The sequence below is a fragment of the Orcinus orca genome, chromosome 15 (assembly GCF_937001465.1).
Source record: "Orcinus orca chromosome 15, mOrcOrc1.1, whole genome shotgun sequence".
NCBI classification, from domain to species: domain Eukaryota; kingdom Metazoa; phylum Chordata; class Mammalia; order Artiodactyla; family Delphinidae; genus Orcinus; species Orcinus orca.
In genome coordinates this window covers 74,637,402-74,664,809 of record NC_064573.1, presented here as the reverse complement: position 1 = coordinate 74,664,809, position 27,408 = coordinate 74,637,402, and the positions used below count along the sequence as shown (strand labels likewise).

The 27,408-nt window shown below is 54.1% G+C and overlaps 2 protein-coding genes across 5 annotated transcripts; one reads left to right on the top strand and one right to left on the bottom strand.

The window, feature by feature from the left end:
• Positions 1-412: 412 nt before the first annotated feature.
• Positions 413-21,741, bottom strand: DDX54 (DEAD-box helicase 54). Of its 2 annotated transcripts, XM_004281458.4 has the most exons (20): positions 21,529-21,741; positions 18,745-18,874; positions 15,307-15,377; positions 14,517-14,705; positions 14,347-14,396; positions 13,204-13,245; positions 12,983-13,078; positions 12,174-12,295; positions 12,003-12,064; positions 11,794-11,925; positions 10,422-10,632; positions 7,895-8,029; positions 6,690-6,920; positions 6,530-6,603; positions 5,715-5,927; positions 4,439-4,581; positions 4,237-4,350; positions 3,517-3,621; positions 3,106-3,218; positions 413-1,025 (listed from the first exon to the last, which is right to left on the bottom strand). In XM_004281458.4, the coding sequence occupies exons 1-20, from the start codon at positions 21,700-21,702 to the stop codon at positions 793-795; spliced, it is 2,640 nt and encodes an 879-aa protein (XP_004281506.1). In that variant the 5' UTR covers positions 21,703-21,741; the 3' UTR covers positions 413-792. The 2 variants fall into 2 exon arrangements, with proteins under 2 accessions (XP_004281506.1, XP_033264661.1); XM_033408770.2 differs by lacking the exon at positions 18,745-18,874 and having other exon boundaries at positions 21,529-21,665.
• A 152-nt stretch (positions 21,742-21,893) lies between these two features.
• RITA1 (RBPJ interacting and tubulin associated 1) lies at positions 21,894-27,158 on the top strand. Of its 3 annotated transcripts, XM_004281492.4 has the most exons (4): positions 21,894-22,256; positions 22,430-22,569; positions 22,985-23,350; positions 26,093-27,158. In XM_004281492.4, the coding sequence occupies exons 3-4, from the start codon at positions 23,040-23,042 to the stop codon at positions 26,598-26,600; spliced, it is 819 nt and encodes a 272-aa protein (XP_004281540.1). In that variant the 5' UTR covers positions 21,894-22,256; positions 22,430-22,569; positions 22,985-23,039; the 3' UTR covers positions 26,601-27,158. The 3 variants fall into 3 exon arrangements, with proteins under 3 accessions (XP_004281540.1, XP_033264664.1, XP_049553644.1); XM_033408773.2 differs by lacking the exon at positions 22,430-22,569; XM_049697687.1 differs by lacking the exons at positions 21,894-22,256; positions 22,430-22,569 and having other exon boundaries at positions 22,576-23,350.
• Positions 27,159-27,408: the final 250 nt, after the last annotated feature.

Here is a 27,408-nt window from a genome sequence, read left to right as displayed (position 1 = left end):
CTTGACCTTCCCAGGACCCCCAACAGGGGCTGAGGAGAACAGGGCTTAAAGCAGGACAGAGGCCAGGACAGGTTTTGACCTCTGGGTGTGTGGGGACAGTGTGAACTCCTTCACATCCAGGAAGCGCACTGCACCCTCTGCACCCAGACTCTACGTGCTGTCTCCCTCCCACCGTCCAGTCCCAGCTGCAAGCCTGTCCTGGTGGGAGGAAGGGGACTGACTGCCAGCTTTGGGGCGTTCCCATCTGAGCAACCGACCCACCCTCTGAGCCTAACTTTCCTCATCTGCAAAATGGAGATTCCAGCAGAACCCACTCGGGACTTGCCCACATGCTCTCGGCTCATCCGCACACTAGCTGGGACTCTAGTACCTGGGTCTGTCCCTTCCAACTCAATGCTCCTGGTCCACTGGAGGCGCTCAATAAAGGTTTATTACATTAAAAATACATCACTAGGCCTCAGGCACTCAGGGCTCACACCCATGTGGCCACCACCTCTGAATCCAGAACACAGCAGCAGCAGCCGAGTTGCCAACTCAGATCGTGGCCTGCCTGGCCTTGCTGGCAAACTCCTATGAACCCTTCAACACCCTGCTCAAACGTGCCCTGTCTTAGGCAGAGGCAGCTGCTGCCCCTTTGCGGCCGTATAGCAAGCACTCCTTTGCATGGACCACGGCTTCTGCAGGGAGCCCCCCAGCATCCAGCTCAGGGCCAGGCACACAGTGGTACACGGGGAACATTGCTCATGTCCACGCTTGGACCAGGTGAGGAACCACGGGGCTGTATCACCTTCCTTACAGGCTCTTCCTCATCTTGCCCTTCTTGGAGTGGGCGCCCCGGCCGAAGGCGCCCTGCTGCAGCTCCCGGGCACGGCGCCGGTTGCGGGCAGAGAGCTGCTTGAGGCCTCCACGCTGCAGGAAGCGCAGCTTCTGGGCTCGGCACCGCTGCTTCAGGATCTGCTGCTTGGTCTTGAGCTCTGAGCGCACGCGGCCTGTGGGGGCACCAGGGGTGCGGGGCTGGGATGCACCTGCCAGGATGGAGATTCAGGGAGTTCAGGCTTTGGGTCGACTCCCAATGTCTCCTCCTCCCAGAAGCCTCTGGGATGCTCCCCTGTCCCCGCTCTCGTTCTGTGTTCACTGCTGTGGCCCCAACATGTGGCAGATGGTAAATGCTTAATAAAGCTTAAGTAGTCTACTGTAATGGGCAATAGCATGGACCCTCTAGCCCAAACTGCCAGGGATCAAGTCCCAGCTGTGACCTCTTGGACCTGGGGCCAACTACCTTACTTCTCTGTGCCTCAGTTTCCTCTCCTATGAATTACGAATAAGAACACCTACCTCATAAGTCCTAATGTGGAGTAAATGGGTTACTATGTGTGCAGGGTTCAGAACAAGGCCTAGCCCACAGTATGGCCTCCTAAGTGTAACTATTACAATCATAAATCATTCAACAAAGGCTTTTCAGTGCCTCCTCTATGCCAGGCACTGGGGACCCAGACAGACTCTAAACCCTGTCTCTCTGGACTACATGCTCTAGGCTTGTTAGATGAAAACAGGCTGTAGCTTAACCTCCCTCTGGCAGGAGAGAAATCAGAGAAGGCCAGCGAGGGGAAGGGACTTATCCAAGGTCACCCAGCAAAGCGGCACCAGCAGCAGCAGCAGTGGTTGGTGGCCCCGCCCGCCACCTCCCGGCTCTCTGGGCGGGCAGGTCTGCCCCCCAGCCCCTGGCTCCCCACTAAGGCCTGGTCCCTCCTCTTCTGTACTCACTTGCCTCACCCAGCTCCTCCCCTCCCACAGCAGTGGCCTTGCAGGGCTCCCACACAGATGGCCATTAAGGCGGCCCCAGATGTCTCCACAGGGTCCAGGCCACCTGTCAGGGACCCCCACACACACACAGTGAGGACAAAGCACAGGGGGAGAACAGCTGCTTTTTCCCGAAGCTCACAGGCCATCCTCACCACCCCGGGTCCAGCAAGCCCACAGCAGCAGCCGGCTTCACTCCAGACAAAACTGGGAGCTGAGGACTGAGGGATGAGGGGGTCCGGGGGAGGCAGGGACACGCCCACACAAAGACAAAGAGAGGAGGAGAGACAGAGACTGGGAGGGGTGTGTGTGTGCGTGTGCGTGTGCGTGTGTGCGTGTGCGTGTGTGCGTGGAGAGAAAGGAACAGGAACAATGAGAGAGATGGAGAGAGATACAGAAAGACAGAGACAGATGGGGAGAAACAGAGACAAAGAAAGAGACAGAGAGATGGACAGGGATACAGAGTCAGAGGCAAAAAGAGAAACAGAGACCTGGAGAGAAAGACACCTATAGAACAACAGAGAGAGGATGCGTCGGAGAAAATCCAAGACAGAAACAGGGAGAAACAGAAGAGGTATCCACCGTCAGAGGAAACGTCAACGAGGACAGAGGGAACGTGCAGAGAACAGAGGAGGCCCTGGGAGAGGCAGAGCAGAGGGCCACCTGGAGCCGTGACAGACAGCGTCCCCAGGCTGAAGGACACAGACTCGGATGCTGAAGAGGCAGTGAGCAGCCCTGCGGGCTCGGGGGAGACAAGCAGGGCCAGGGCCCAGCGGAAAGAGGCCCAGGACAGGTTCAAGCTCCCCAACCCTGGCGGGGGTGGCCGGGGGAGGCAGCAGGCAGGCGGGGGACCCAGGGCCAGTCACTGCGACTTGTTTCCTGGCCTGAAAGCCGGCCATTCTCAAGTCTTCTCGCCCCCAGGTCACGTGCGGCGAGGCTCCAGCACGCAGCCTGGCCCCAGACAGCAAGCGGGAGCCCCTCTCTGACAGCAAGCTTGGCCCCAAAGGTGGGGCTGCAGTGGGACGGGCCCAGGTTCCAGTCTCCTCCCTTCAGAGTCACGAGTGTCACCACTCCCCAGGTGCTCCTCTGCCCTGAGGGGCTGACCGAGGTCCTGGCACGCGGGGCAGCTGGCCCAAGCCGAGGTCACTGAGCACAAGCTCCTGCAGCAGAGCTGAGTTCAAATCCCACCTTAGCGTGTCACCCACTGAGGGACCCAGGCCAGATCAAGAGGACCAAGCCCCCAAGATGACCAAATGTGCTACTTGGCAACCTGCGTTTTAAGGACGATCCTACCCTGGCTCTCACCTTGCCCTCGGCCGCGCTTACCACCTCTTCGCTCTGGGCCACGCCGTTCAAATGTCCCTTCTTCTTCTGAGTCACGATCATCAATTTTCTGCTTCTGTTTCCACTTTTGGTAGCTGGGAGGCTGCATTAAGGAAGCTGCGTGCAGCATCCAGAGAAAGATGCCCTAGACAACCGTGGGCTGGGAGCAGGGCCCCCTCGCCCACCCCCCAGAGGATATAGGCCTTACCTATAGGGGGTCTGGTGGCTGAATCCGCTCGACCCCGCCCCCCCTCTAGCCCCCACCTGTAGGAGCTGGGGTGGTTGAGGAGCCAGACCACGCCCCTTCCTGACCCCGCCCCCCACCCACAATAGATGTGGATATAGAAGGCGCTTGGCTCCACCCCCTCTGCCCCCCACCCCGCTCCAGGATACAGGTCCCTCTTGTAGGAGCTGCTGATATAGCGGCCACTCTCCGTCTTGATCTTTTTCTTGTCCTCCTGTCCCGACTGTCCCACAAACCGCTTCTTCTTCCGGTCCCTGTGGGAAGAGTTGGGAGGTGTGCTGTGGAGGGAGGTGGCCCGCTTCCCCTCCGGGCCTGTTTCCCCCTGACCCTCTCATTGGGTTGTTGGAAGATTCAAGGAAAGCAGCGTGCCGGGCGTCTGGCAGGCAGCAGGTGCCCCATAAAGGCCCGTTCCCTGGCCCTCCTCACCACTCCCTGGCAGCCCAGGTCTCAAAAGGCAGTGTGGCAGTCAGGGGATTAGCTCCAACCTGGGGGCCTGGGTCAGGGACAAGGGACCCTGGAGGGTTCCCAACCCCCACCTGGCCGCCTCCTGGCTCTGTGACCCTGGGTTGAGCCACATCACTCCTCCAGAACCAGAGTCCAAATGGGCAAACTGGGTCATGAGCCCCTGTCTAGCAAGACTAGCCCCCCAAAAGGACAGATGGGGTCAAGATCCCTGTTGTGTGTGACCACATGGGGACAGGACAGGGTGGGCGTCATAATCTGTGCTGAGGACCAAATGAGGGGTGAGGATGTCATAATTCCTGCTCTAGGGGATCAAACAGGAGTTAGGATAGGAGGGGGTCACCTTTTGTGGGGACCAAGTGGCAGACAGGCGGGCATGGAAGAGGTGTGCCCACTGGCTCACTCACCACTTGAGCTGCTGCTGGCCCTTGGTCAGGCTCTGGCCTTCGTCCCCCATCAGGTCCAAGATAGCGCCAGCCACCTGCTGCTCGAAGGCACCCCCGTCCCCACCGATGCTCAGGCTGCAGAGGGAGGGTGGGGAGGTACCACGGGGTTGGGAGGGGGGCCCATCAGGCCCGCCTGCCCCACCCGGGACCAGCGGCCACTCACCCCCGCTCGCTGTCGAAGTCCTTGGGCCGGTAGGGGATGTAGAACACCTGGTCCCGCTGCCGGGCCTCCTCCCTCCGCCTCTTGGCTCCTCGGTTGGGTCCTGGCTGCTGCCGCTTCCGGCCCACAACTTCTGTGAAGAGGTCCTGGTGGACCGGGGCCCAGTGTCACCTGTAGGCCCCAGGGAGTGGACTGGCCTCCCCACCCACCAGCCCAGCTAGGGTTGAGGGTCAGGGGCTGCTGGGACTTTGAAAGCTTGGTGTTGCCATTGAGACCCTCCGTTTCCTCATCTGCACATGCAGCACAACAACCCCTGCCTCAAGCACCAGCAGAGGCAGGACAGGTGGGAGTGGGGGAGGGCAGAGTGCCAACTAGGATGAGACCCACCACGTTCCAGTCCCAGCTTGGTCCCCCAGATCATCTGACCAAGGCAAGGCCCTGTCCCTCTCTGGGTCTGGACTTGCTCTCTATGACGTGGACTAGTCCAGGGGTTTTCAAGTGCATTTTTTTGCCTACTGTACCCTCTGTCCAAATCAAACATAAGACGAGCAGGCCCAGGGCCCTACCCACCAGGCGAACGGGACACTCTGGCCCCCCAGCCCTGCTTTTCGCCATGAAGACCCAGTGCCTGACCCTGCCTGAGTCATGCCCCCACTGCCACCAACAGTCCCGGCTCTGCCCCTTCCCACCTGCCGGACCCCAAGCTGAGGCAAGGCGATGATGATGACAATGACAGGGCTACCTAGGCTTGTGGGAATCCTCCACGTACCATCCTGAATCTGCCCAGCGGACCCAGGAGCGGGTACCACAGTCACTTGGCTGCAAAGCCCTAGTCCACAACATTCTGAAAACAAACTTTCCTGAGATTCACTTGGTGGCAAAAGCTGACCTGAGCTGAAAAGAGGCTTTGTCCATCCTCTCGGTGTGGGTCTCACTGTGGAAACTGATGCATTTGACAACCGTGACACCCCAGACCCTGCTGAGGGTGTTACATCATACACAGTGGACCCACCGTAAAGATTCTGAATCCCGAATCACATCTGGCCCCCAGGGCTTCAGGTAAGGAATGGTGGACGAGACTATGATCCCATTCCGCAGATGGGGAGGCTGAGGCTGGGTCACTGATTTCCACAAGCATCGGAGATGGGACTGGAATCACTGCATCCACCCCCAGTGACTGCTCAGAGCCCTGAGGTCTGCCCCATGGGCTGCTGGGACTTGACCCACTGCTCCCCCAGCCCCAGGCCAGACTCCAGGGTCCCCAGGGTGGGGCCTGCACCTCCACACTGTCTCCTGCCGCCTCCTCCTTCTCAGGCTGCTCCTCCTGCGGTGCTGGGAGGCTCGGGGCTGGGATGGCCGGGCCCTCCTGCTGCTCCTGCCGCTTCTGCCGCTTCTGCTGGAAGCTGGCGATGCATTTACGATCCTTCTGCCGCTTGGCACGCATCACCTGGCTGCTCAGGTCCCGGCTGGAAGCGTTGATCTCAAAGATGGTCTGTGGAGGGGACACCCAAGGCCTTCACCCACTGGCCGCTTCTTCCCCAACTCTACCCTCCCCAGCTTGGTGTGCTCTGTCCAGCATTCCTCCCAATTCCCTTACACTAGTTACCTGCTTTTCACAATTACAAAGGGAGGCCCAGAGAAGGCGAGTAGCCTGCCTAAGGTCACACAGCTGGGACAAGCCAGATTTGGGATTTCAACCCAGGTTCATTGGCTCCAAAACCAGTGCCCTTAACCACAACAGGCTCCAGCCCCTTTTTCCTGACGCTGGCTGGCAGGCCTTTCCTGCTTTTGGGTACACCTCCCAGAGGCACAAGATGGGGCACCCGATAGGAATCAGGAGGAGAGGAGAGGCTATCGAAAGCCAGCTCCTCAGGCCTCTGACAGCCTAGGGTGTGTCATTGCCCTCTGTGAGCCTCAGTCTACCCAACTGTATGGAAGGGGTGGGAAACCTGCTGTGGACCAGCAGGGATGGTTCCAGAACAAGGGGTGGCTACAGAGGTGCTGACACGGCCAGAGCCGCGGGTTGAGAAAATCCCTGCTGGGGACCTGCAGGGGGTCAGGAGCTCAACCGGAGCCCCGAGGCCCCGCACTCACCGCCCGGGAGCGGTAGTTCCTGATGCTGTCCACCAGCCGCAGCTGCTGCAGCTCCTCCTCCTGGAAGCACGAGCCTGGGGGGGACGGAGGGACACGTGAAGCTGCAGTGGGCTCCACGGGGCCTGCCGCCAGCCCCCGCCCGCCCGATGCAGGGACTCACTGAAGAGGGGGTGCAGGCCCAGGCCCGAGAGGTCCAGCTCCTTGGCCCTCTTGATGGACTCGGGTGAGGGCGCCGACCGTGAGCGCACATACTGCTGCTGGGCGTTGTCGGCCACGCGGCCCAGGCCCCGAAGCTCCAGCGACGTCTCCAGGCTGGTCCGCAGACCGCAGTCTTCATCGTCCACCACGCTCTGCGGCACCCGGCCCAGCACGCCGTCCCCGCCGCCCGCGCCTGCCTCCACGCCAGGAGCTCGGTCAGAGGCCTGGTCAGAGGCCTTCCGGCCCAGCCACCTGCCCAGGGCCCCACCTCCCCTCCCCAGCCCCACTCTGGGTCCTGAATTACAAAATAATCCCCACAACAGAAACCATCACTTACTGAGCAGCTCCTACTGTTTTTACAAGTACAGTTTTATGGAACATGGCCCCATCTACTCATTTCTGTGTTGTCTGTGACTAATTTTGCACTACAAGGGCACGGGTGAGGAGCTGCCACGGATCATGTGATCTGCAGAGCCTAAGATATTTACTATCTGGCTCTTTACTGACTTTAAATTACAGGAATCTTGGGCTTCTCTGGTGGTGCAGTGGTTGAGAGCCCACCTGCCGATGCAGGGGACACGTGTTCGTGCCCCGGTCCAGGAAGATCCCACGTGCCGCAGAGCGGCTGGGCCCGTGAGCCATGGCCGCTGAGCCTACGCATCCAGAGCCTGTGCTCCGCAGCGGGAGAGGCCACAACAGTGAGAGGCCCGCGTACCACAAATAAATAAATAAAAGAATCCGCCTGCCAATGCAGGGGACACGGGTTCGAGCCCTGGTCCAGGAAGATCCCACATGCCACGGAGCAACTAAGCCCGTGAGCCACAACCACTGAGCCTGTGCTCCAGAAACCGCCAGCCACAACTCCTGAAGCCCACGCGCCTAGAGCCCATGCTCTGCAACAAGAGAAGCCACCGCAATAAGAAGGCCGTGCACCGCAACGAAGAGTAGCCCCCGCTCACCGCAACTAGAGAAAGCCTGCATGCACAGCAACAAAGACACAATGCAGCCAAAAATAAATGAATAAAATAAATAAATTTTAAAAAAAAAACAACAGGGATCTTCCCCTGGGGTCAAGTTCCCAAGCCAGGACAGCTTGGCCCACCTCCAACCCCCATCCATACCATGAACTCCAGGGGGGACCCCAGCCCCTCCCCAGCCTCCACTCACCGGAGAGCTCCTCGTGGGGACGGGCGAGGGTCAGGGCACGGCCCAGGAACAGGTGCAGGTCCAGTAGGTAGGGGACCTCATCTGGGGCCACCAAGGAGTAGGCCGTGCCGCTTCGGCCAGCCCGGGCCACACGGCCTGCGGGAGAAGGTAGTCAAGCGGGAGCAAAGGCAAAGGACCCCACAGCCCAGCACGAGTCCCACGTGCCAGACCCTAAAGGTGCAAGCCAGGCCACAGCCCCACCTCCTTGAGCAGTGTCCCACCTACAAAAGAGGGCAAGGCAGTGACAGTCACCAGGGCTACCTGCCTGAGAGTACGTGAGCCCACATGGTGCTCTGGGAGGCTGGCAGGAATAGAGGCAAGACACTGCTCTTTATCAGCATCACAAGTTTCAGCAGCCCCACTTTGGGGGATTTTTACCCACAGAAATAACCCAGGGTGCAAAGATTCACCCACAGGACACCTACTCCAGCTCTGCCCAGAACAGCCCCCAAATGGAAACCACTTAAAGACTTAAGGACAGAGCGTTAGTTAATTAGCTGATGACCACATGGTGGGAATTACACAGCTGAGCAAAGGAGTTGCGAGCTGTGGCCCCTGGCCAAATCCAGCGCCCCCCCCACCCCGCCCCCGCAAGTCTGTGTAAATAAAGTTTTATTGGCACACGGCTGTGCTCCTTCATTTACATATTGCCTGTGGCTGCTTTCATGCTCCCAGGGCTGAGATCTCTAAGAGACTAAACGGTTCCAAAGCCTAAAATATTTACCATCTGGCCCTTTACAGAAACAATTTGCTGACCCCTGTTACAGAATGATGCTTAAATGGTGAATGAAAAACATGCATGATGTATACAGAGGCAAGAAGAATGTCCAGGGTGATTCTAATTTTGTGGTCAGTCAGTCCATGAATAGCATTACGCTTTGGCTTGTTTCTGCATCTTGCAGAAACCAAGTGTCACCACATTCGGAAGATTCGTTTGCGGTAGTCCGATTCACACTGCTGGTCACGCGGCACATGAGAAATTCCCTTTGGGGGTTCTGAGGACGCCTCAGGGGATGTGCAGGGCCAGCCCTCCCAAAGCAACAGAACTGAGGGCACAGCATGCAGCTGCCAACAGGGAGAAGAGGCTGGAGACCCAGGTGGAGGCCTCCCTCGCACCCCGAAGGTCTGCCCACGGCCAGCCCACTGTGGGCAGCCAGAATTTACTCATTTGACGATGTTCAATCATACGCAGAACAATTCCAAGGAACTTGCCCGCCAGATGCTTCTCTCACATGCACTTATTTAACTTACTTGTATTTATAAACATGGCACGCGCATTTATGAGTTAAAAAAAGACAAAGAAAGTAGACTGGTGGTTACCAGGGGCTGGGGGAGGTGGAAGAGGGAATGAGTTTAATGGGTCCAGGGTTTCAGTTTGTCAAGACGAAAATGTTCTAGAGGTGGAAGCTGGGTGATGGTTGCACATTAGTATGAATGTACTAAATGCCACTGAACTTACACCTGTAAGTGGTAAAAATGGTAATTGTATGTTATGTATATTTCACCACAATTGAAGAAAAGAATGCCAGTGGCCCCACTTTGCTACGTCTGAGACACCTGACCAGTTCGTAATCTCCCTGCTTTGGTTTCCTCATCTGTAAGATGGAGCTGACGCTGCTGATACCCACTGCACAGGGTTGTTGTGAAGACCAGTGGAGCAAGTAGAACACGTGGACCAGGGCCCACCAGGAGTGCTGGGTGAGCACCTGTGGCCGTCACATCACCAGTGAGGGGAGGGTGACTTCCTGCCTTCTCGGTGCTTTGCTCCACTTTCAAATTTTCCTACTACGTGCGGGCCTTACTTTTTTTTTTTTTTTTTTAGAGGTACGCGGGCCTCTCACTGTTGTGGCCTCTCCCGTTGCGGAGCCAACAGGCTCCGGACGCGCAGGCTCAGAGGCCATGGCTCACGTGCAGCCGCTCCGCGGCATGTGGGATCTTCCTGGACTGGGGCACGAACCCGTGTCCCCTGCATCGGCAGGTGGACTCTCAACCACTGCGCCACCAGGGAAGCCCGGGCCTTACTTTTATAACTGAAAAATTAAATGGAGTGAGCTGGCCTGGGTGGGCTGAGGGGAAGGTGGGGCCCGACAGGCTGACGGGACAAGGCCGGGAGTCAGGAGACTGTCTGCAGTTGATGGAGCAGGAGGCAGAGGGGGGTCGGGATGCTGTTTAAAGGCTGCTCCCAGGAGAGGAGCTAGAAAGAGCTAGCTGTAGGGAGACGACTGTGGGGAGGAGGGGCCGCGTCATCAAGGTCCTGATGGGAAAAATAAGCACCAGCCTGGGGAACCCAGAAAGCGGGAGCACCCCCTCCTTAGAGTCTAGGGCTGCCCACTAGAGCGGGCCTGGGCCACGCTCCCCAGAGATTCCGATTTACCGGTGCCCTCCCTGGGCCTCAGTTCCCCACCTGCAGTGGCAGGAGTTAAGCCCTGTGCCCTCAGCTCCCGCTGGGACCCCCCCCCGGTGCCCAGTGCAGCCACAGGCTCCTTACCCACGCGGTGCAAGAAGAGCTTGCCCTTGGCGGGGAAGCTGTAGTTGATGACGTTGTCCAGCAGTGGGATGTCCAGGCCCCGGGCTGCCAGGTCAGTCACGATGAGGGCCGAGCACTTGCCGTGCATGAACTTGGCCAGGTTGATCTTGCGGGCCGTCTGGTCCAGGGCACTGTAGATGTGGGCGCAGCTCACCCGCTGGGCCGTCAGCAGCTGCCCAGAGTGAAGACCAGAGGGAGGGAAAGGGGTGAGGAGGAGACGGACAGGGGAGAGGACAGGAGGCTGGGCCGTGGCAGTGGGCGCCACGACATGGCAGTAAGACCACGGGCTCTGGAGTCGGGTGCCCTCAATATAAACCCCAGCTCAGCTGGGTGACCTCGGTTTGGTCTTCATCAGTATAAATGGGGCTCATATCACCTCTCACCTCTGCAGGGTTGTCTGAATGTCAAAAAAAGATGGCACGTGCAGAGGTCTCCCTCAGGGAGGCTGCAAGTGCCACCCCAAGACACAAGTCTCATCCTGACTCTGCCACTAACAGGCTTTGTGACCTTGCCCAAGTTCCCTAACCTCTCTGTGCCTTCACTTTCCTTGTCGGTAGAACAGGGAGAATAACAGTTGCCTCTCTGTAGCTTTGTTATGAGAATTAAATGAGCCAATACACATACAGTGCTGAGAATAGGGCCCGGAAAACAGGAAGCACCGTGAAAGTGTTAACTGCTCTTTAAAAACTACTACTTTGGTTTTATTCATCAGTGACCCCAGCAGCTACACAGAGGAAGCACCGGTAAATGTGTGTCATATAAGTGAAACCCAGTGAACTGTGTCCTCAGATAACAGAACTCAGGTGTGGTTGACCCAAGGCGGCCGCATTGACTCAGGAGGGGCCCTGGCAGCCTTGGGGGTTCGTGGACCTCTTCCCAGGAGGGTCACAGATATACACGTGTGGAAAAGCTCATCGAGCTGCTCATGTAAGATCAGGGCACTTTACACAGGTTACAGCGTGCAGGCTATTCCTCAATTGAAAAACGTGAAACACATGGGACACTAAATATCTACAGAAAAATGACAGGACGGCTGAGATACACTTCAAAATACCCTGCATGGAACGAGGAATATTAGATGAATCAAGACTGGATGTGAGTTGATAACTGAGTACCTGAGAGCTCATTATGCTGTCTTCTGACTTTGCTACATGTCTGAAATTTTTTATAAGAAAAACTTAACAGAATAAAAATGCACAGAGCGCTGGCCAGGCCTCAGCCCTGCTCTGGTGCTGCTCTCTGGTGGCTGAGCATGGAACCGCAGCTCGGAGGTGGTGATGCAGTCCGTGCTGGTCCCCAGGCCCGGGGCAGGTGCAGGCCTCCCCCAGCTCACCTCACTGAGATACTCCGCATGGTGCTTGGTGGCCACAAATACCACTGTCTGGTCCTGGGGCCGCACCAGGCTGCGCAGCAGGTGGAGCAGCACAGCAGCCTTGGCATCCTCCCGCACGAGGAAGAAGGAGGTCTGCAGGGAGAAGGGTCACTCGGTTGGCTCACGGGGTCCAGGCCATGGGCCGGGAAGGGGCACGGGTGGAGCCTCACCTTAAGCTGCTCGTTGAGTTTGGAGTCCACGTCTAGCCGGATGAGCACGGGCTCCATGAGGCCTAAAGTGGGCAAGAGAGGAGGATGGGAGGGGGAGTCGCTGAGGGACAAGCCCCTCCCGGGCGCCGACACGCGTCCCAGCCCCCGGCCCCACTCCTGTGGCTCCCTCACCAGCCCGGGCGAACTCCACCAGCAGCTTGGGCAGTGTGGCAGAGAACAGGACAGTCTGGTGGCCCCCAGGGAGGCGGGCAATGATTTCCTGCAGCTGCTCTGCGAACCCCATTTCAAAGAGCCTGGGAGGGCAGAGGGCAGCACAGGGTCAGGAGAGGGGCTTCCATTCCAATGAGTTCCAAACCTGTCATCTTTGCCCCCATCACACTTTCTGTTACGTGGACAAGTGCTTCCTAAACTCAGCTCACTTTTTCGCTATTCAACAACCTCATCCTAAGCAATAATGACCTTGAAATCTTAGGTCTGGTCTCAGTTATGTTTCTTACAAATTCATGTTGAAATAAATGACAGCAGCCCTCACTCTGGGCCAGGCATGGTTCTAAGCACTTTATAAAATATCAACCCCTTTAGTCCTCACGGCAGCCCTGTGAGGTACATGCTATTTTATCCCCACTTTGTAGGTGAGGCCACCAAGGCCCGCAGACCCTCAGGCATTTACCCAAGTTCATAGAGCTGGGATTTGATCCCACCTGTCTGGCTCCAGTCAGTGCTTTCAACCTTGTGCTATTTTTTATCTCTTTCAAATCATGTGTTTGTTGTTTTACTATTCTTTTCAATATTCCTAAAAGTAATACAAAAGAAAAAAACTGTTGGTCCAGGGAGCCCCATCAGCTCTGGCACTGCCTACAGTCTGTGGCCCTCTTTGGGGAAACGCTGCTTTGATCTCGACTGCATAGGTCTCTTCTGGCAGAGCCCTTCCTCCTGGCCAACCCTGACACAAGTGCCCGGGGATGCACCTGCAGCCTTACCTGTCAGCCTCATCAAATACCACATATTCCACGCTCTGCAGCTTTAGGTTCATCTCCACAGCCACATGCACCAAGCGCCCAGGGGTAGCAATGATTCTGGAAGTGATTGTGCAGGCCAGGTCACCCAGGGCCAGGGCACCAGCATAGCCCTCCTCTCACTCCCCAGACCCTGGCCATCTGGGAAGGGACCCCAGAGCATCATCCCCAATCCACACACTCACATGTCGGGATTTTCGTGCAGGGCTGCAAATTGGTCTTCCATCCTAGGAAGAAGAAGAGGTGTTAGCTTGATAGAACAGGTCTCTTTTGTCTCTCTCCCTTCCCATCTCCAAATGCTCAGCTGAGTCCCACACCTTGATCCCAGGCTCAGAAATGGGGAAAAGCTATTGCTGAGCTACTAGGCAAAAGCATTGCCCTGACAAGAACTACAAGTTCAAACACACAAAAGGACTGATAACAACAAAGTTCTCCAAAGATAGACTCAGCCACGGAACCCATCTCATTCACTCCGTTCATACTTTGACCCACAGCACCACCTAGCAACTAACCCTGGAACTGCTAGCTCCACCTAGAAGCCGGTTTCCTGGATCTGTGTCCTTGTTCCCAAACCATTTGAGCACACATCCCTAACTTTAGTTCTCCTCTGAAAACACCCCTGGGACACCTGTAGGAACCAGGAGTCAGAATTCTGGGCCAGGTCCAGTTTATGGAGGTATTTCTGACAGTCACAACAACAGAAATAATAAGTTATAATGTAGGCAAAAGAGCACTGAAAAACAAAACACTCTCAGTGAGAATCAAAAGCGACTGGTGACAGTGATATTCTGAGAAAAGAATGAGGAAGGGGCTGCGCTTTGAGGGAGAAACTGTGGGGCGGGGCACAGGGGTTCTAATCTTAGCTCTACTACCAGACCACTGTGCGGCTCTCTGAGCCCATCACTTCCTCAGTTAGCTCATCTGTAAAACAGGTGTGGTGCCTGCTACCTTAGAAGGATGGGGCAAGCACATCAGGAAAAATATAGTATTCTGCAGATTTGAGCTATTACAAACGTCCTCCATCTGTGTGCATTCCACTTTAAATAGCCCCAAATCAAGCATATTAAAACATACACAACTAAGTGACCCATTTGGGTGACCCAGTGCACTACCAGCTCTCTTTTAGAAGCATCAGAACCTGTGTCAGAGTTTTGTGTGTGAAATTCCTTTCGGTATTTTACTGTATATTTCCCCTTGTTGGTGCTTTAAGAATGTGCAGAGAAGTTGCTGTTATTAATGAGCAGCGCAAGCTCAGTCCATCTGATGGGGAGGCACGGGGCACGTTTGCTTTGGGGGACCACTGCACAGGGCACCGAGGGGGCTCTTACTTGTCCCCGCCCAGTATCAGGGCAGTCTTGAGGCCAGTGAACTTGCCCAGCTGTGGAGAGAAAGAAAGAGAGAGATTGAGAGCCAACGATGGGAGCTGACTCAGCCCACTCGGGCCTCACTGACTGGTCCCAGCTCAGCCCAGCCACCCTGTCCCTGCGCCCGGACATACCTCCTTGGTGAACTTCATGGTCTGCAGGGCCAGCTCTCGGGTGGGTGAGAGGATGAGGGCGCGGGCCCCGGTCTGGGCGCTGCGGGTCTTGAGCCTCTCGAACATGGGGATGAGGAAGCAGGCCGTCTTACCACTGCCTGTCCGGGCCATGGCTACCACATCCTTGCCATCCAGGATCACTGGGATGGTCTGCAGGGGAATGAGCGGGGGAGGGGAGGGGTCAGCTCCTGCACCCAAGCACCGCATGATCCAGAGCTTCAAGTGTGCAGGGAGTGGGCAAACCAGAGCATCTCAGCGAAAGGGATGGGGCCTGTCCCCCAGCCCTGATCCCACTCTTGCTAAAGCCTGTTTGCACACCTCTGGGGATAAGCAGCCTGTTACCCCCAACTCTTTCTACTGTTGGAACAACGTTCTTCAGGTTAAGCCAGACTCTATCTCCCCATCTAGTCACCCTCCTCAGGATCCCAGAGAAACGTTATCTCCCTCTTGGCTAAATGTCTGAGGACAACAAAGATGAGACCCAGGTGATGATGGGGTGCCTGCGAGTTGCCCGGGCAGGAACTCAGCAGTGGGCAGCTTAAGTGGCAAAGAGGCACAGGGTCAAACCTCTGCTCTGCTGTGCCTGACTTTCTCCACCTGTGAAATGGGCAGGCTCGTGGGGCTTCGGCCAGAGTAAGAGGGGATGACAGATATGACAGATGGGACAAGGGGTGGAGGTCAAGAGGCCAGGCAGGAGGGCCAGGTTGGCCATCCCCACCTCCCGACCCACATCAGCTTCCCCGCCCCGTACCTTCCTCTGGATGGGTGTTGGCACCTTGTAGCCCTTCTTCATGATGCCTTTGAACACTGGGTAGCTCAAGCCTGGGAAAGACATGGGAATGGCCAGGGGGCTAGAGGAGCCCCTATGACACATGACAGAAAACTACACAGGACAAATGACAGTTTCATCAACAAATAAATAGCAAGAAAAAAAGAAAAGTGATAGAGCAAAGCTGATCGGTTAACTGAGACTTAGAAATCAAATCTACTGATTGTGGGGTATGAACCACATTTGGATTCTGATTTGAAAGCTTTTTTTTTTCACTGACATAACAATTTTAATGGACAAAACAAACCAAAAACAACCCACCTTAATAAGCATTTTACAAATGAAGCTGTATAAATGGCTAATAAGTATATGAAAAGCTGGCCAACATCATTAGTCACTAGAGAACTATCAATACAAATGAAAACCACAATGAGCTACCACTATGCGCTCAGCAAAACAGCTAAAAGGAAGAAAGATCACAATTTTAGGTATTAGCACCTGGAACTTTCATTCACTGTGCTGAGAAATAATTGTGCTATGTTCATAAAATGAAATATTATACATCAATGAAACTGAACAGTTTGAAAAAGCTAATAACATGGTTAGATTTCACAAACCTAAGTTTGAAAGAGACACGCGACACGTAAATCGTCACATACTGAATGAGTCATTTTATGTAAAGTTACAAATATAGGCAAAACAAATCTATGGTGACAGAAGTTGAACTAGTGGTTACATTTGATGGACAGTAATAACTGGAAGGGCCACGGAAACTCTGGGGTGCTGGTAATGCTCTTTATCTTGATCTGGATAGTGGTTACACAAGTGCATTCACTTTGTAAAACTTCATTCAGCTGGACACTTATGATTTGTGCATTTTTTGTCAGTATGTTATATTCAAGTCAAAAGTTTACATTAAAAAAAAAGCCTGGGCTTCCCTGGTGGCGCAGTGGTTGAGAGTCCGCCTGCCGATGCAGGGGACACGGGTTCGTGCCCCGGTCCGGAAAGATCCCACATGCCGCGGAGCGGCTAGGCCCGTGAGCCATGGCCGCTGAGCCTGAGCGTCCGGAGCCTGTGCTCCGCAACAGAAGAGGCCACAGCAGTGAGAGGCCTGTGTACCACAAAAAAAAAAAAAAAAGCCCATCTTTTTTTTTCTTAGAATATTCAAATTTTAGTGTCATTTAATAATTTTTTTTAACATCTTTTTTTTTTTTTTTTTTTTGCAGTACGCGGGCCTCTCACTGCTGTGGCCTCTCCTGTTGCGGAGCACAGGCTCCGGACGCACAGGCTCAGCGGCCATGGCTCACGGGCCCAGCCACTCTGCGGCATGTGGGATCTTCCCAGACCGGGGCACAAACCCGTGTCCCCTGCATCCATCGGCAGGTGGACTCTCAACCACTGCGCCACCAGGGAAGCCCTTTTTTAACATCTTTATTGGAGTACAATTGCTTTACAATGGTGTGTTAGTTTCTGCTGTATAACAAAGTGAATCAGCTATACATATACATATATCCCTGTATCTCCTCCCTCTTGCGTCTCCCTCCCACCCTCCCTATCCCACCCCTCTAGGTGGTCACAAAGCACCGAGCTGATCTCCTTGTGCTATGTGGCTGCTTCCCACTAGCTATCTATTTTATATTTGGTAGTATATATAAGTCCATGCCACTCTCTCACTTCGTCCCAGCTTCCCCTTCCCCCTCCCCGTGTCCTCAAGTTCATTCTCTACGTCTGCGTCTTTACTCCTGTGATTTGAAAGCTCTTAATGCCATGAGACAATGGGAGTCTGAACGCTGATGGGACCTTGGATAATACCGAGGAACTGTGTTTGTTTTAGGTGTAGGAGGGTCCTGCTCTCTTGGAGGCAGGTGGGAAGTATTTCAGGATAGAAGGAGGGGATGCCTGGGATTCGCTTCAGAATCCTCTGGGATGGTGGCCATGAGTGGGTAGGGTGTGGATAAAACAACACCAGTGGTTAAAACTGCTGAAGCTGGTGATGGGTATGTGGAGACTCACTGTTTTCTAATTTTTATATGCTTGAAATTTTTCATAATTAAAAGAAAAGAGTGTCGGAAAGTCCCCGGTGGTCCAGTGGTTAGGGCTCCATGCTTCCACTGCAGGGGGCACGGGTTCGATCCCTGGGCGGGGAACTAAGATCCCACATGCCGTGCAGCGTGGCCAAAAGAAAAAAAAAGTTGAAAGGAAGGAAGGAAGGAAGGAAGGAAGGGAGGGAGGGAGGGAGGGAGGGAAAGAGACAGAGAAAGAAAGAGAAGGAAAGAAAGAAAGACAGAAAGAAAGGAAGGAAGGGAGGGAGGGAGGGAGGGAGGGAGAGAGAGAGAAAGAAAGAAAGAAGGAAAGAAGAAAGAAAGAGAAGGGGGGAGGGAGAAAGAAAGAAAGGAAGGAAGGAAGGCAGGGGGAAGGGAGGGAGTGAGGGAGGGAGGGAAGGAAGGAAGAAAGAAAGAAGGAAGGAAGGAAGGAAAGAGGAAGAAAAGGATCTTAAGTGACAAGGGCCTGTGATGGGTGCAGGCGCGGGTGTGACAGCTGAAGCACGTGGTACTGCGAGGGGGAGAAGGTGGCCTTTGGAGCCTCCATGTGACCTGGGCTTGTGGAGATGGGAGGACAGTGGGAGGCCTGGAGACAGGAAAGCACCATGGTTTTAGCTGCTTTTTGGTCAATCCTTCATCTTAGAGATTCAGAAAGGCCAAAAATAGCCACATGTAGATGTTTTGGCTTTTTCCTTTGATTTTGATGAATTTTAGCACACTTGGCTGTCTAGATTCCTTTTGTGAGCTATTTTCTTTGCCCAGTTCTCTATCGGGTGTCTGTCTTTTTCTTCTTGATTTGTAAAAGCTTTTTGTATATTAGGGTTATCAGCCCTTTGTCCCATAGTTGCAAATATATTCCTGGTACAGTGTTTACTTAAGTCTACAGTGTTTTTTCGGCATACACACATCTAAATAGAAAAAAAGTCAAATAAAACAGTGCTCAGGTCACACTTAGGCTTCTCTTCCTTTCAGGTTATACAACTATTCACCTTGATGTTTCAATCTTCACTCCAGATGCTACTGATATGTAAAGAGCCAAGAAAGAGTCCGGCTTTCCTTCCGGCTGGCCAGGTGTACCAACAGCACCCAACTATCTCATCTCTTACCCTCGGCTCTGAAATGCGGCTCTGTCACGCCGCTCAATCCCCAGACATCTGAGCCTGTTACTGCACCAGCATCGCCCTGAGTCCGGCCCTAACTGTTCTCTCATCGTGTCAGGCCCGTTGCCCCCACGAGAAGGCCGTGAGTGGCTTGGAGACTATCTGCTGCCTCCAACCCCCCAAACCCATCACAGTGTTGGGTCCAGAGCAGAGCACGGAAGTCCATAAGCCCCCACTGCTCCCCACACACAAAGTCCCCGGATGCCTGGCTCACCCACCCATGGACTGGAAGCCTCCCGACTTCTTCTTCTTCTTGTTCTGGGCTCGTACCATCTCCCGTGTGTCCGGCTCCACGTCCGAGGTGCATTCCGAGGTGGGGAAGGTGGGTAGGGGTCTGCCGGGTCCCAGCTGGGAGGGAGCAACAGTGAGGCAGCATCATTCCAGGTAGAGTGAGTCCACTTGGGGCAAGGAAGGGGGCTGTCCTGTTGCCAGTGCCCGTCCCTAACCTTGCTCCATTCAAGATGATGATGCTCCTGCCAGATCACATGACTTCTCTGCTAAAGGGCTCTCCTTTGACAGGACCAGGACAGGGCACAGGGTCAGAGAGCTGGCTCTGCAGACAGATGGCCTGCGTTTCAATCCCAGCTCTGTCACTTCCAGCTGTGAGACCTCAGACCAGGGACTTCCTCTCCCAGAGCCTGTGTTCCCACATTGGGAAAATGGGGATGACAAGAGCATATGCCTCATAGCATGTTGTGAAGACTAAATGGGTGCGTGTAAAGCTTAGAACTGTGCCCAGGTGGTAGTATCATCATAATTATCATCCTGGCCTGTCATTCAAAGCCCTCAAAACTTTAGGGAGCCAATCAAAGCATCTACTATGTGTGAGATACTAGACTCTTCCCATCTGCCCAGCTCCCCTCTCCCCAATCCCCTTTCTGATCCATCATCCCTCCCCAGCTCTGGTCTCTCTCATTCCTGTCCTCGTCTCTGCCACCCACTTGTTCTAGCACAGCTAAATCAAACTCAGACACCGCCTCTGGGGAGTCTTCTTGGACTACAGCGCTGTCCCTTTCTTCTCAGAAATAACATTTATAAAAGCACTAATTCATAATAATGGCTAAAACTTACCTGGCACTTACTGTAAGCCAAGTGCTGTGCTAAGCATTCATATAAATTAACCCACTTAGGGCTTCCCTGGTGGCGCAGTGGTTAAGAACCTGCCTGCCAATGCAGGGGACACAGGTTTGAGCCCTGGTCCGGGAAGATCCCACATGCCGCGGAGCAACTAAGCCCATGCCCCACAGCTACTGAACCTGCACTCTAGAGCCCGCGAGCCACAATTACTGAGCCCGCGAGGCACAACTACTGAAGCCCATACGCCTAGGGCCCGTGCTCCGCAACAAGAGAAGCCACTGCAATAAGAAGTCCACACACTGCATCAGAGAGTAGCCCCTGCTCGCCACAACTACAGAAAGCACGCGTGCAGCTACAAAGACCCAATGCAGCCAAAATAAAATAATTAAAAAAATAAATTAACCCACTTAAGCCTCACAACAACTCTGTGAAGTAGGTGCTATTACTTAGTCCCTTTTACAGAGAAGGAAACTGAAGCACAAGAGGTGAAGTGACCTGCCAAAGTCACACGGCCAGCAAGGGATTTGAACCCTGGCTTCGGAGTCTATATTCTTTCCTATGAGACCCTCTATGGTCCTCCACCAACCCTCTAGGTCAGAGCTGCACCTGTCTTGTACAGTCTGTGAGATAAGAATGGTTTTTCAATTTTAAAAGATTGTAAAAAGTCAAACAAAGAAGACAGCGACCTTATATGGCCCTGCAAAGCCAAAATATTTACCATCTGGTCCTTTACAGGAAAAGCTTGCCAACCTTGCCAACCCCCATTCTAGACACATGATAACAAAGTGCCTGGAACACACTGGTGCCCCAGCAATATTTATTGTAGAGTAGAATGTGTGAACACTGTCATTCCATCCTTTCCACAGTTTTTGAGGCATACATAATCAACAGCTTTCTACACATGTGGAAACTGAGGCACAGAGAGGTTAAGCAACTTCTCCCATGTCCCACAGCCAGTACAAGGTTGGGTTGAACTTGAACACAGGGCTGTGCCTTGGTCCATATTTACAGAGCACCTACTGTGTGAGACTCGGATGGTGTGGAATAAGGTCCCCATCTGGTCCCTGCCTCAGAGGAGTGTAGACCTCTCTCTTCATATAAAGCCCCACTCATTCATCTACTTACCCAGAGTCTTCTCTGTGCCAGGTACCCGCTAAGCACAAGGCTGTGAGAAATAATGGGCTACAACTCTTTTGCCTTGGTGCTCATACCTGACCCCCCCTCATTTGCATACAGTTGGCATTCAGTAGTGGAAATAACACAGGGCCTGGAACCACACAGTCCGGGATTTGAATCCTGGCTCTCCCACTCACAAGCTGTGAGGTCTTGGTCAAGTTCCTTCACCCCTCCAGGCTTCTGTTTCCTCCTCTGGAAAATGAGTGTGACTACTTAGCTCACAGGGTTGGTGTGGGGATTAAATGATAAGGCTTGCAAAGCTCTTAGCACGGAGGATAGCACGCTGTAAGCTATCTACAAACCCAAGTTTAACTTAGTTTCCCAGAGGTTTGGGGGCGTCACTGTCTCAAGTCAAGAGGTGCAGCCTTCTCTTAATTCATCCTCCCAAGAATCCCCCTCTCAAAGTCTGATCTTCATCACCCGCACTTTTCATTGGACGAATGGGAACCGGGACCCGCCCCTGGCCAGGAAGTAGCCAATGAGAAGCGCGAGACCAAGAGCCGGCCCGGAAGGCCGGAAGGCCCGCAGGCCCCAGCCTCCGTAGCACAGAGGCTCGGGACGTCAGGACCCTGGGCGTGTCGGACACCGAAACACGTGCTCAGGCCGGAGGTCGTGCCCCGACCCCCGGCCAGCCGACCTCTCCCCACCCTCAGCCGTACCCACTCCCCAGCTGGGAAAACTGAGGCCGCGGGACGCTATGCGGAGCCGGGACTCGGGCTCTGACGTATGTCCAAGCCCAGCGCTACTACCTTCTGGGCCCGGGCGTCATCTTCTGCCTGAATCTCAAACTCGCCGTCCTCCGAGTCGCTGCTGCGGGACTGAGAGGCCGCGCCCCGGCGCTTCCGGAGCCCCTTCTTCTTCCTCCACTGGGCCATGGCAGCTCGGGACCGCGGTGCGGCCGCCGGACGCGTTCCGCCAGCCATGCGGGCCGGGGCGCAGGGAACCGGGAGGGGGCGGAGTTTGCGGGTACGTACCAACGGTGCTGCAGGACGTGGGGGGGGGCGCCTCTACGCGCCCCAGACTGCGTTCCCTCACCTTCTGGAGCCTCCGGAGGCTTGGCATGCATGCACGCATACGCACACACTCCCCTCATTGGCGCGGAAGACCCCTCTCCGAGGCTTTGGGGAGCTCCGGGGGCATCCGGAACAGGGTGACCTAATCCCCCCCCCCCGGGAGAGAATGGTTCTGGCCGCCCCGCCCCGCCTTACCGCTCGCGGGTTGCTGTTTGATGCGCGCGTGGAGCATACATAGCTAGGGCTGGGTTTCCCGGGAAGGGTCGGCCCGCGCGGTCCCCCGTGCGGGGGCTGGGGGCGGCCTGAGCTGCCAGGGGTCGCGTGCTCCCGGGATTCAGAGCTGCAGATCTCGGATGTACCGCGCTCCACAGGTGCCCAAACGTCCCCGCAAAGGAGTCCAGGCCTGGACTGGGGGGAGGGGGCGCTGTGGGTGGCCGCCGACGTCAGCCAGCCAAGATGCTCAGGTAGGAAAATAACTCCAGAATGCGAGCACCTCGAACATCAGCCGGGACATTGACTTGGGGATCGTTGAATGTGGGGCAGTTGGCGGGCTGGGTGTAATCCCCCAGTAGTAGAATGGTTAAGTACACAAGCTCTAGACTCCTATCAGGTTCACATTGTATTTCCACTGTTTTAGCTTTATAGGTGGGACTTAAACTTGTGACTTCATCCTTTGGAGCCTCAGTTTTGTCATCTGTAGAATGGACATAGTGGAAGCTACCTCACAGGACTGCTGAGAAGATTAAATGAGAATACTTGTAGAGATCTTTGCAGGAGGTAGGCACGGGATCTATGCAGGTTATTATTCCTGCCCCATAGATACGTACAGGATACAGGAGCCTGCCCTGTCTGCCCCCCGCCACCATAGTTTGTCTTCTGGTTGGTGCTAAAGTAGGCACAGGCCCAATCTATTCTTCACCCCCTTAGCATTCTATAAATATCTACTGAGTACACACTGTATGCTAGGAATGCATATTTACTCACTAAATATTTGCCAGTAGCACCCTTCTCCCCGTCATTACAACAACTCAAAAAAAGTCAATTTTCCGAAATGTCCCCTGGGATTGGCAGCTCCCCTTTGAAGAGGACTGGTTGAGGGAGAACGTGACCTTTTTGCCCTGGGGACGGGGACTTAAGAGATTGCCAGTCTTTGCTGATGACAGATGGTTGCCACCGTGACCACTTTTCATAGGGAGACCTGGAAGCAGGGGCTGGCAGGCAGAGCACACCTGCTGTCACCCAGGACCATGAACAGCGTGAAGACCCCGGTGGAGCTGGCCGTGAGTGGGATGCAGACCCTCCACGTTCAGCACCGCTGCCGGGGCAGCTGCCGGGTCAAGGTTAGGCCGTCATACGTGGATGAGACTTTGTTTGGCAGTCCTGCAGGCACCCAGCCCACACCACCAGCCTTTGACCCACCGTGGATGGGGAAGGCCAACAGAACCAGAGGAGTGGGTACAGGGGCATCACAGGCCTCAGGGGCCAACGGGAGCTGTGAGACTACCTCCTCCAGGGACAAGACCCTGACCCTCGCACCAAGGAAGAAGAACAAATACAGGTAACAGGATGGGGAGATGCCCTGTTGTTCACATGCCGTGTGACTTTGGGCAAGCACTTTGACCTCTCTGAGCCACAGTTTCCTCACAGTGGAAGGTGGGACCTGATGGGGTTATTGACAAGATTAAATGGGATGAGACATGTACAGTGCTGGGCACGGTAACCCGACACTTAGGAAGCTCTCAGTAAATGGTAGTGATAATGGTTGTGATGGTGGAATACCCATCCCCAAATGTCTTAGAATGGGCTTCTGAGGCCCAGAGGGGTCAGGTGATTTGCCCAAGATCACACAGCAATTTGCATGAAATTATTAGTTTGGTTGATCCATGAAATGACATAAATGTGATGATTCCAAGCTTCAGCAAGTCATTTTGAAAATGGTTCTTGCTGCATTTTCACGAACAATTTAGAAAAACAGGATCTAATGCCAGTGGTTATTGTAGGTTCCAGTTAGATTATTTGGATTATTTCGATTAATATCAGCCTGGAGGGAGGTCTCAGGGCTCTATCTTATTTATTGTCATCAGTGTCTTGAACTAAAACATGGAAGACTAGTATATTAGTCAATCAGCGTTGTTATAACAAAATACCATAGACTGGGGGGCTTAAACAACAGAAATTTATTTTTTCACAGTTCTGGAGGCTTGAAGTCCAAGGTCAAGACGCCAGCAGGGCTGCTTTCTCCTGAAGGCTACCTATCCTTGGGTTGCAGATGGCCACCTATTCACTGGGAACTCACATGGGCTTTTCTCTGTGAGCATGTACACTCCTGGTGCCTCTTCCTCTTCTTATAAGGACACAAATCCTATTGGATTAGGACCTCACCTTTATGGCCTCATTTAACCTTAATTACCTCTTTAAAATTCAGCATGAATTTTGGGAGGATGCAATTCAGTCCATAATAACTAGCCAATCATATTTAGGATCCATTCTGAGCCAAGAGGCACATATAGTAGTTGAGAATGGGAATAGTGTTTATTTAAGTAGATAAAATTCAACAGAGATAAAAGCAAGTCCCCATTATTATCATGTCCACCTGGCAATTGCCGTGGACCACAAGGCAGGCTCAGGTTGACATTAGCAGCACTGACAGCTACAACATGGCTGAAAACGCTGGTGTCAGCGTAGGCTCTATGAACAGAAGTATGGTTTCCTAAACAAGGCAGATAACAGTCAACCGCATGCTCTCCTGGAGGATGGAATTTTATGCTGGACGCTGACAAGTAGAGGGTATCAAGTTAGAAGGTACGTAAGAGTTAGAGATGCTATTGAGCAGCAACTTTGGTACCAGACAGACATAGGTATCAACCAGGTATGGTTTTGAACAGCTAAATCAAGTGACTTTTCAAAGACTTGCAGTTTGGGAATGGAAGCACTTTTAGTCCTGGCCAAAAACCATGGACCTGACACCTCATAGGTATGCCATGAATATTTGTGGGACTAATAAAAAAAAAATTGCTGGGCTTCCCTGGTGGCGCAGTGGTTGGGAGTCCGCCTGCCGATGCAGGGGACGCGGGTTCGTGCCCCAGTCCGGGAGGATCCCACGTGCCGCGGAGCGGCTGGGCCCGTGAGCCATGGCCGCTGGGCCTGCGCGTCCGGAGCCTGTGCTCTGCAACGGGAGAGGCCACGGCAGTGGGAGGCCCGCATACCGCAAAAAAAAAAAAAAAAAAAATTGCTGAATGAATCTAATTAAAGGTGAGAGGCCTAGAAGGCACTTAAGTCTGACTTAGTGATCAAGAGCTTGGGTCTTTGAGCAGGGCGCTGGATTTGAATCTTGTCTGTACCCTCCTTTTTACCCTCCCTATGCCTCAGTTTTCTTGTCTGTAAAATGGGATTATATCGCCCTCCTTGTGGGTGTTGTGAGAAATGAGATGACACACAAGTGACATGCTGAGTCCTGGACCTACACATGAAAAGCCCTGAGTAAATATGCAAAAATTTTAAAAGCTGCTCTGGTGGTGAGGCCAGACCACAGAAGTTCAAACTGAGAACCCTCTACATGCCAGGTGCTGGGCTGTGCAATTTCAAATATAGTTGGAAGGGCCACATGACTGCAGAGGGTTCGGCTGACGAGGCCACTACAAAAAGGGAAAAGTGGTGGGTTAAGAGAAAAAGTGAAAGCTATAAAGACTAAGGTTATATTAATCAGGACTCTTGGTTGCAAGTGACAGAAGACTTACCCAAACTGGCTTCAGCAGAAAAAGGGCATTTGGGGCTCATATAACAGGGGCTCAAAACGTTCTTGGGATTTTGTCTCTGTTTTAGTGCAGCTTTCCCCTACACATCCCAGGGGAGATGGCCACTGGCGCTTAGCCCTTATATCCTGCCAGTTCTTCAGGGCTAGGTGGAAGAAAAACATTTCTCTCCTAGTAGTTTCTGCAAAGGTCCTAAGGCAGGCCCTTATTGTGCAGAATGGGTCATGTGGTTATTCCTGAGCCAATCAGTGTGGTCAGGAGGATGGGATATGCAAACTGGCCTGGCCTGGGGCACATGCCAGGGAGTGGGGGTGGGGTGGGGCAGGATGCAGGGGGACTGGGTGCTTGGCAGGGGAAAAATGGCAGAGATGGGGGTAGTGGTACATGAGGGCTGTGACCTCGCTGCAGGTGCCAGGCTGGGAGACGAGGACTTCTGGGACCTGTAGGCAACCCTCTGCTGCTGCAGCTGCCTGGCAGGGGGTGCGGGTGGGGCGGGCAAGATTTTTAGGGTTTATTTCCCCAGCTCACTGTTGCTCTTCCCTTGCCAGACTGATTGGCCACACTCCTTCTTACTGCGATGAGTCGCTCTTTGGCTCCCGACCTGAGGGCGCCGGCTGGGAGGCCTCGTGGATGGCGAAGGGGGATGCTGCAAAGCTCCATGCCCTCTTCTGGACACCCCCAGCTACCCCTAGGGGCAGCCACTCACCCCGCCCCAGAGAGACTCCAGTGCGAGCCATTCACCCAGCTAGTCCCTCAAAGACAGAGCGCGGGGTGGTGGCAGATTCCCGGAGGTTGTCCGTGGACGGGTTAGACTCTCCACGCCCTCCGAGGCGGGAGCGTTCTTATTCCCTCACCCACCTTAATGTCCCCAGCACGAGTCACCCACCCAGCAGTACCCCCTGCACAAATGGGCCTCGAGATCCCAGACCTTCCCCGTCAGGAGTGACCTTCCGGAGCCCCCTGGTGACTCCCAGGGCTCATTCAGTCAGTGTTTCAGTGCCAGTTACCCCCCGACGAGGCGGAGCCATCCAGAAACCAAAGCCACCTTGGAAATGAATTTCTTGGTCCTTTCTGCAGGTTTGCCCATGGGGTCACAGCAAAGGGCAGAGTTTCAGAGGATGGCACTGGTGGGCGGGCCTTTGGGGAGACCACCAGGCATTGGCAAAGCACTCCTGGGGGCAGACAGAGAGAGGGTGGGCAGTGCCGCCCTTTCTTCTGACAACCTCTGGTTGCTCCCTGCTTTTGCCGCTGGTGTGGATATGAGGGCCGCCTCTGGAGATCCCTGTTTCAAGTTCTGTCATAGCCACACGGCATATCAGTGCCAACCCAGGGGTGTCCCCCGGGAGGGTCCCCCCACTCCCTCCATCACACCCACAACATTGTCTCGCCACCAAGTGTGAATAAATGGTATGATCGCCAACCCGGAGGGTTCCTTCTCCCTCCCTTCAAGCCAAGCTTCTGCTCAGGATGAGTTTCCAGCTGAGTCTGGACGCCTCAGGAATTTTCCCAGGCACAGTATGTGGACCAGCAGGGAACACAAGGTGATATGTGGGTGGACATTTAAAATTTTAATAGTCATGTATTTATTTTCATGTATTAAATATATCAGCTCATCGAAGCCGTGAGTTTTGCTAATTTTTTCCTTAGGATAAAGGCCAGTGTTAGGTCTGAGTTGATTTAAATAACAAAGGTAAATAACATAGCAATCATGACAGTGGCAGGTGGGCAACTAATCCTCCTGTGTTGGTTTCTAGCTAATACCACTAATTGGGGGGTTAGCTGATTCTTCCTGAGCTCAGAATATGGGCTATAGTTGACTTGTTTTGAAATCATATGTATATATATATATATGATATACATTTCC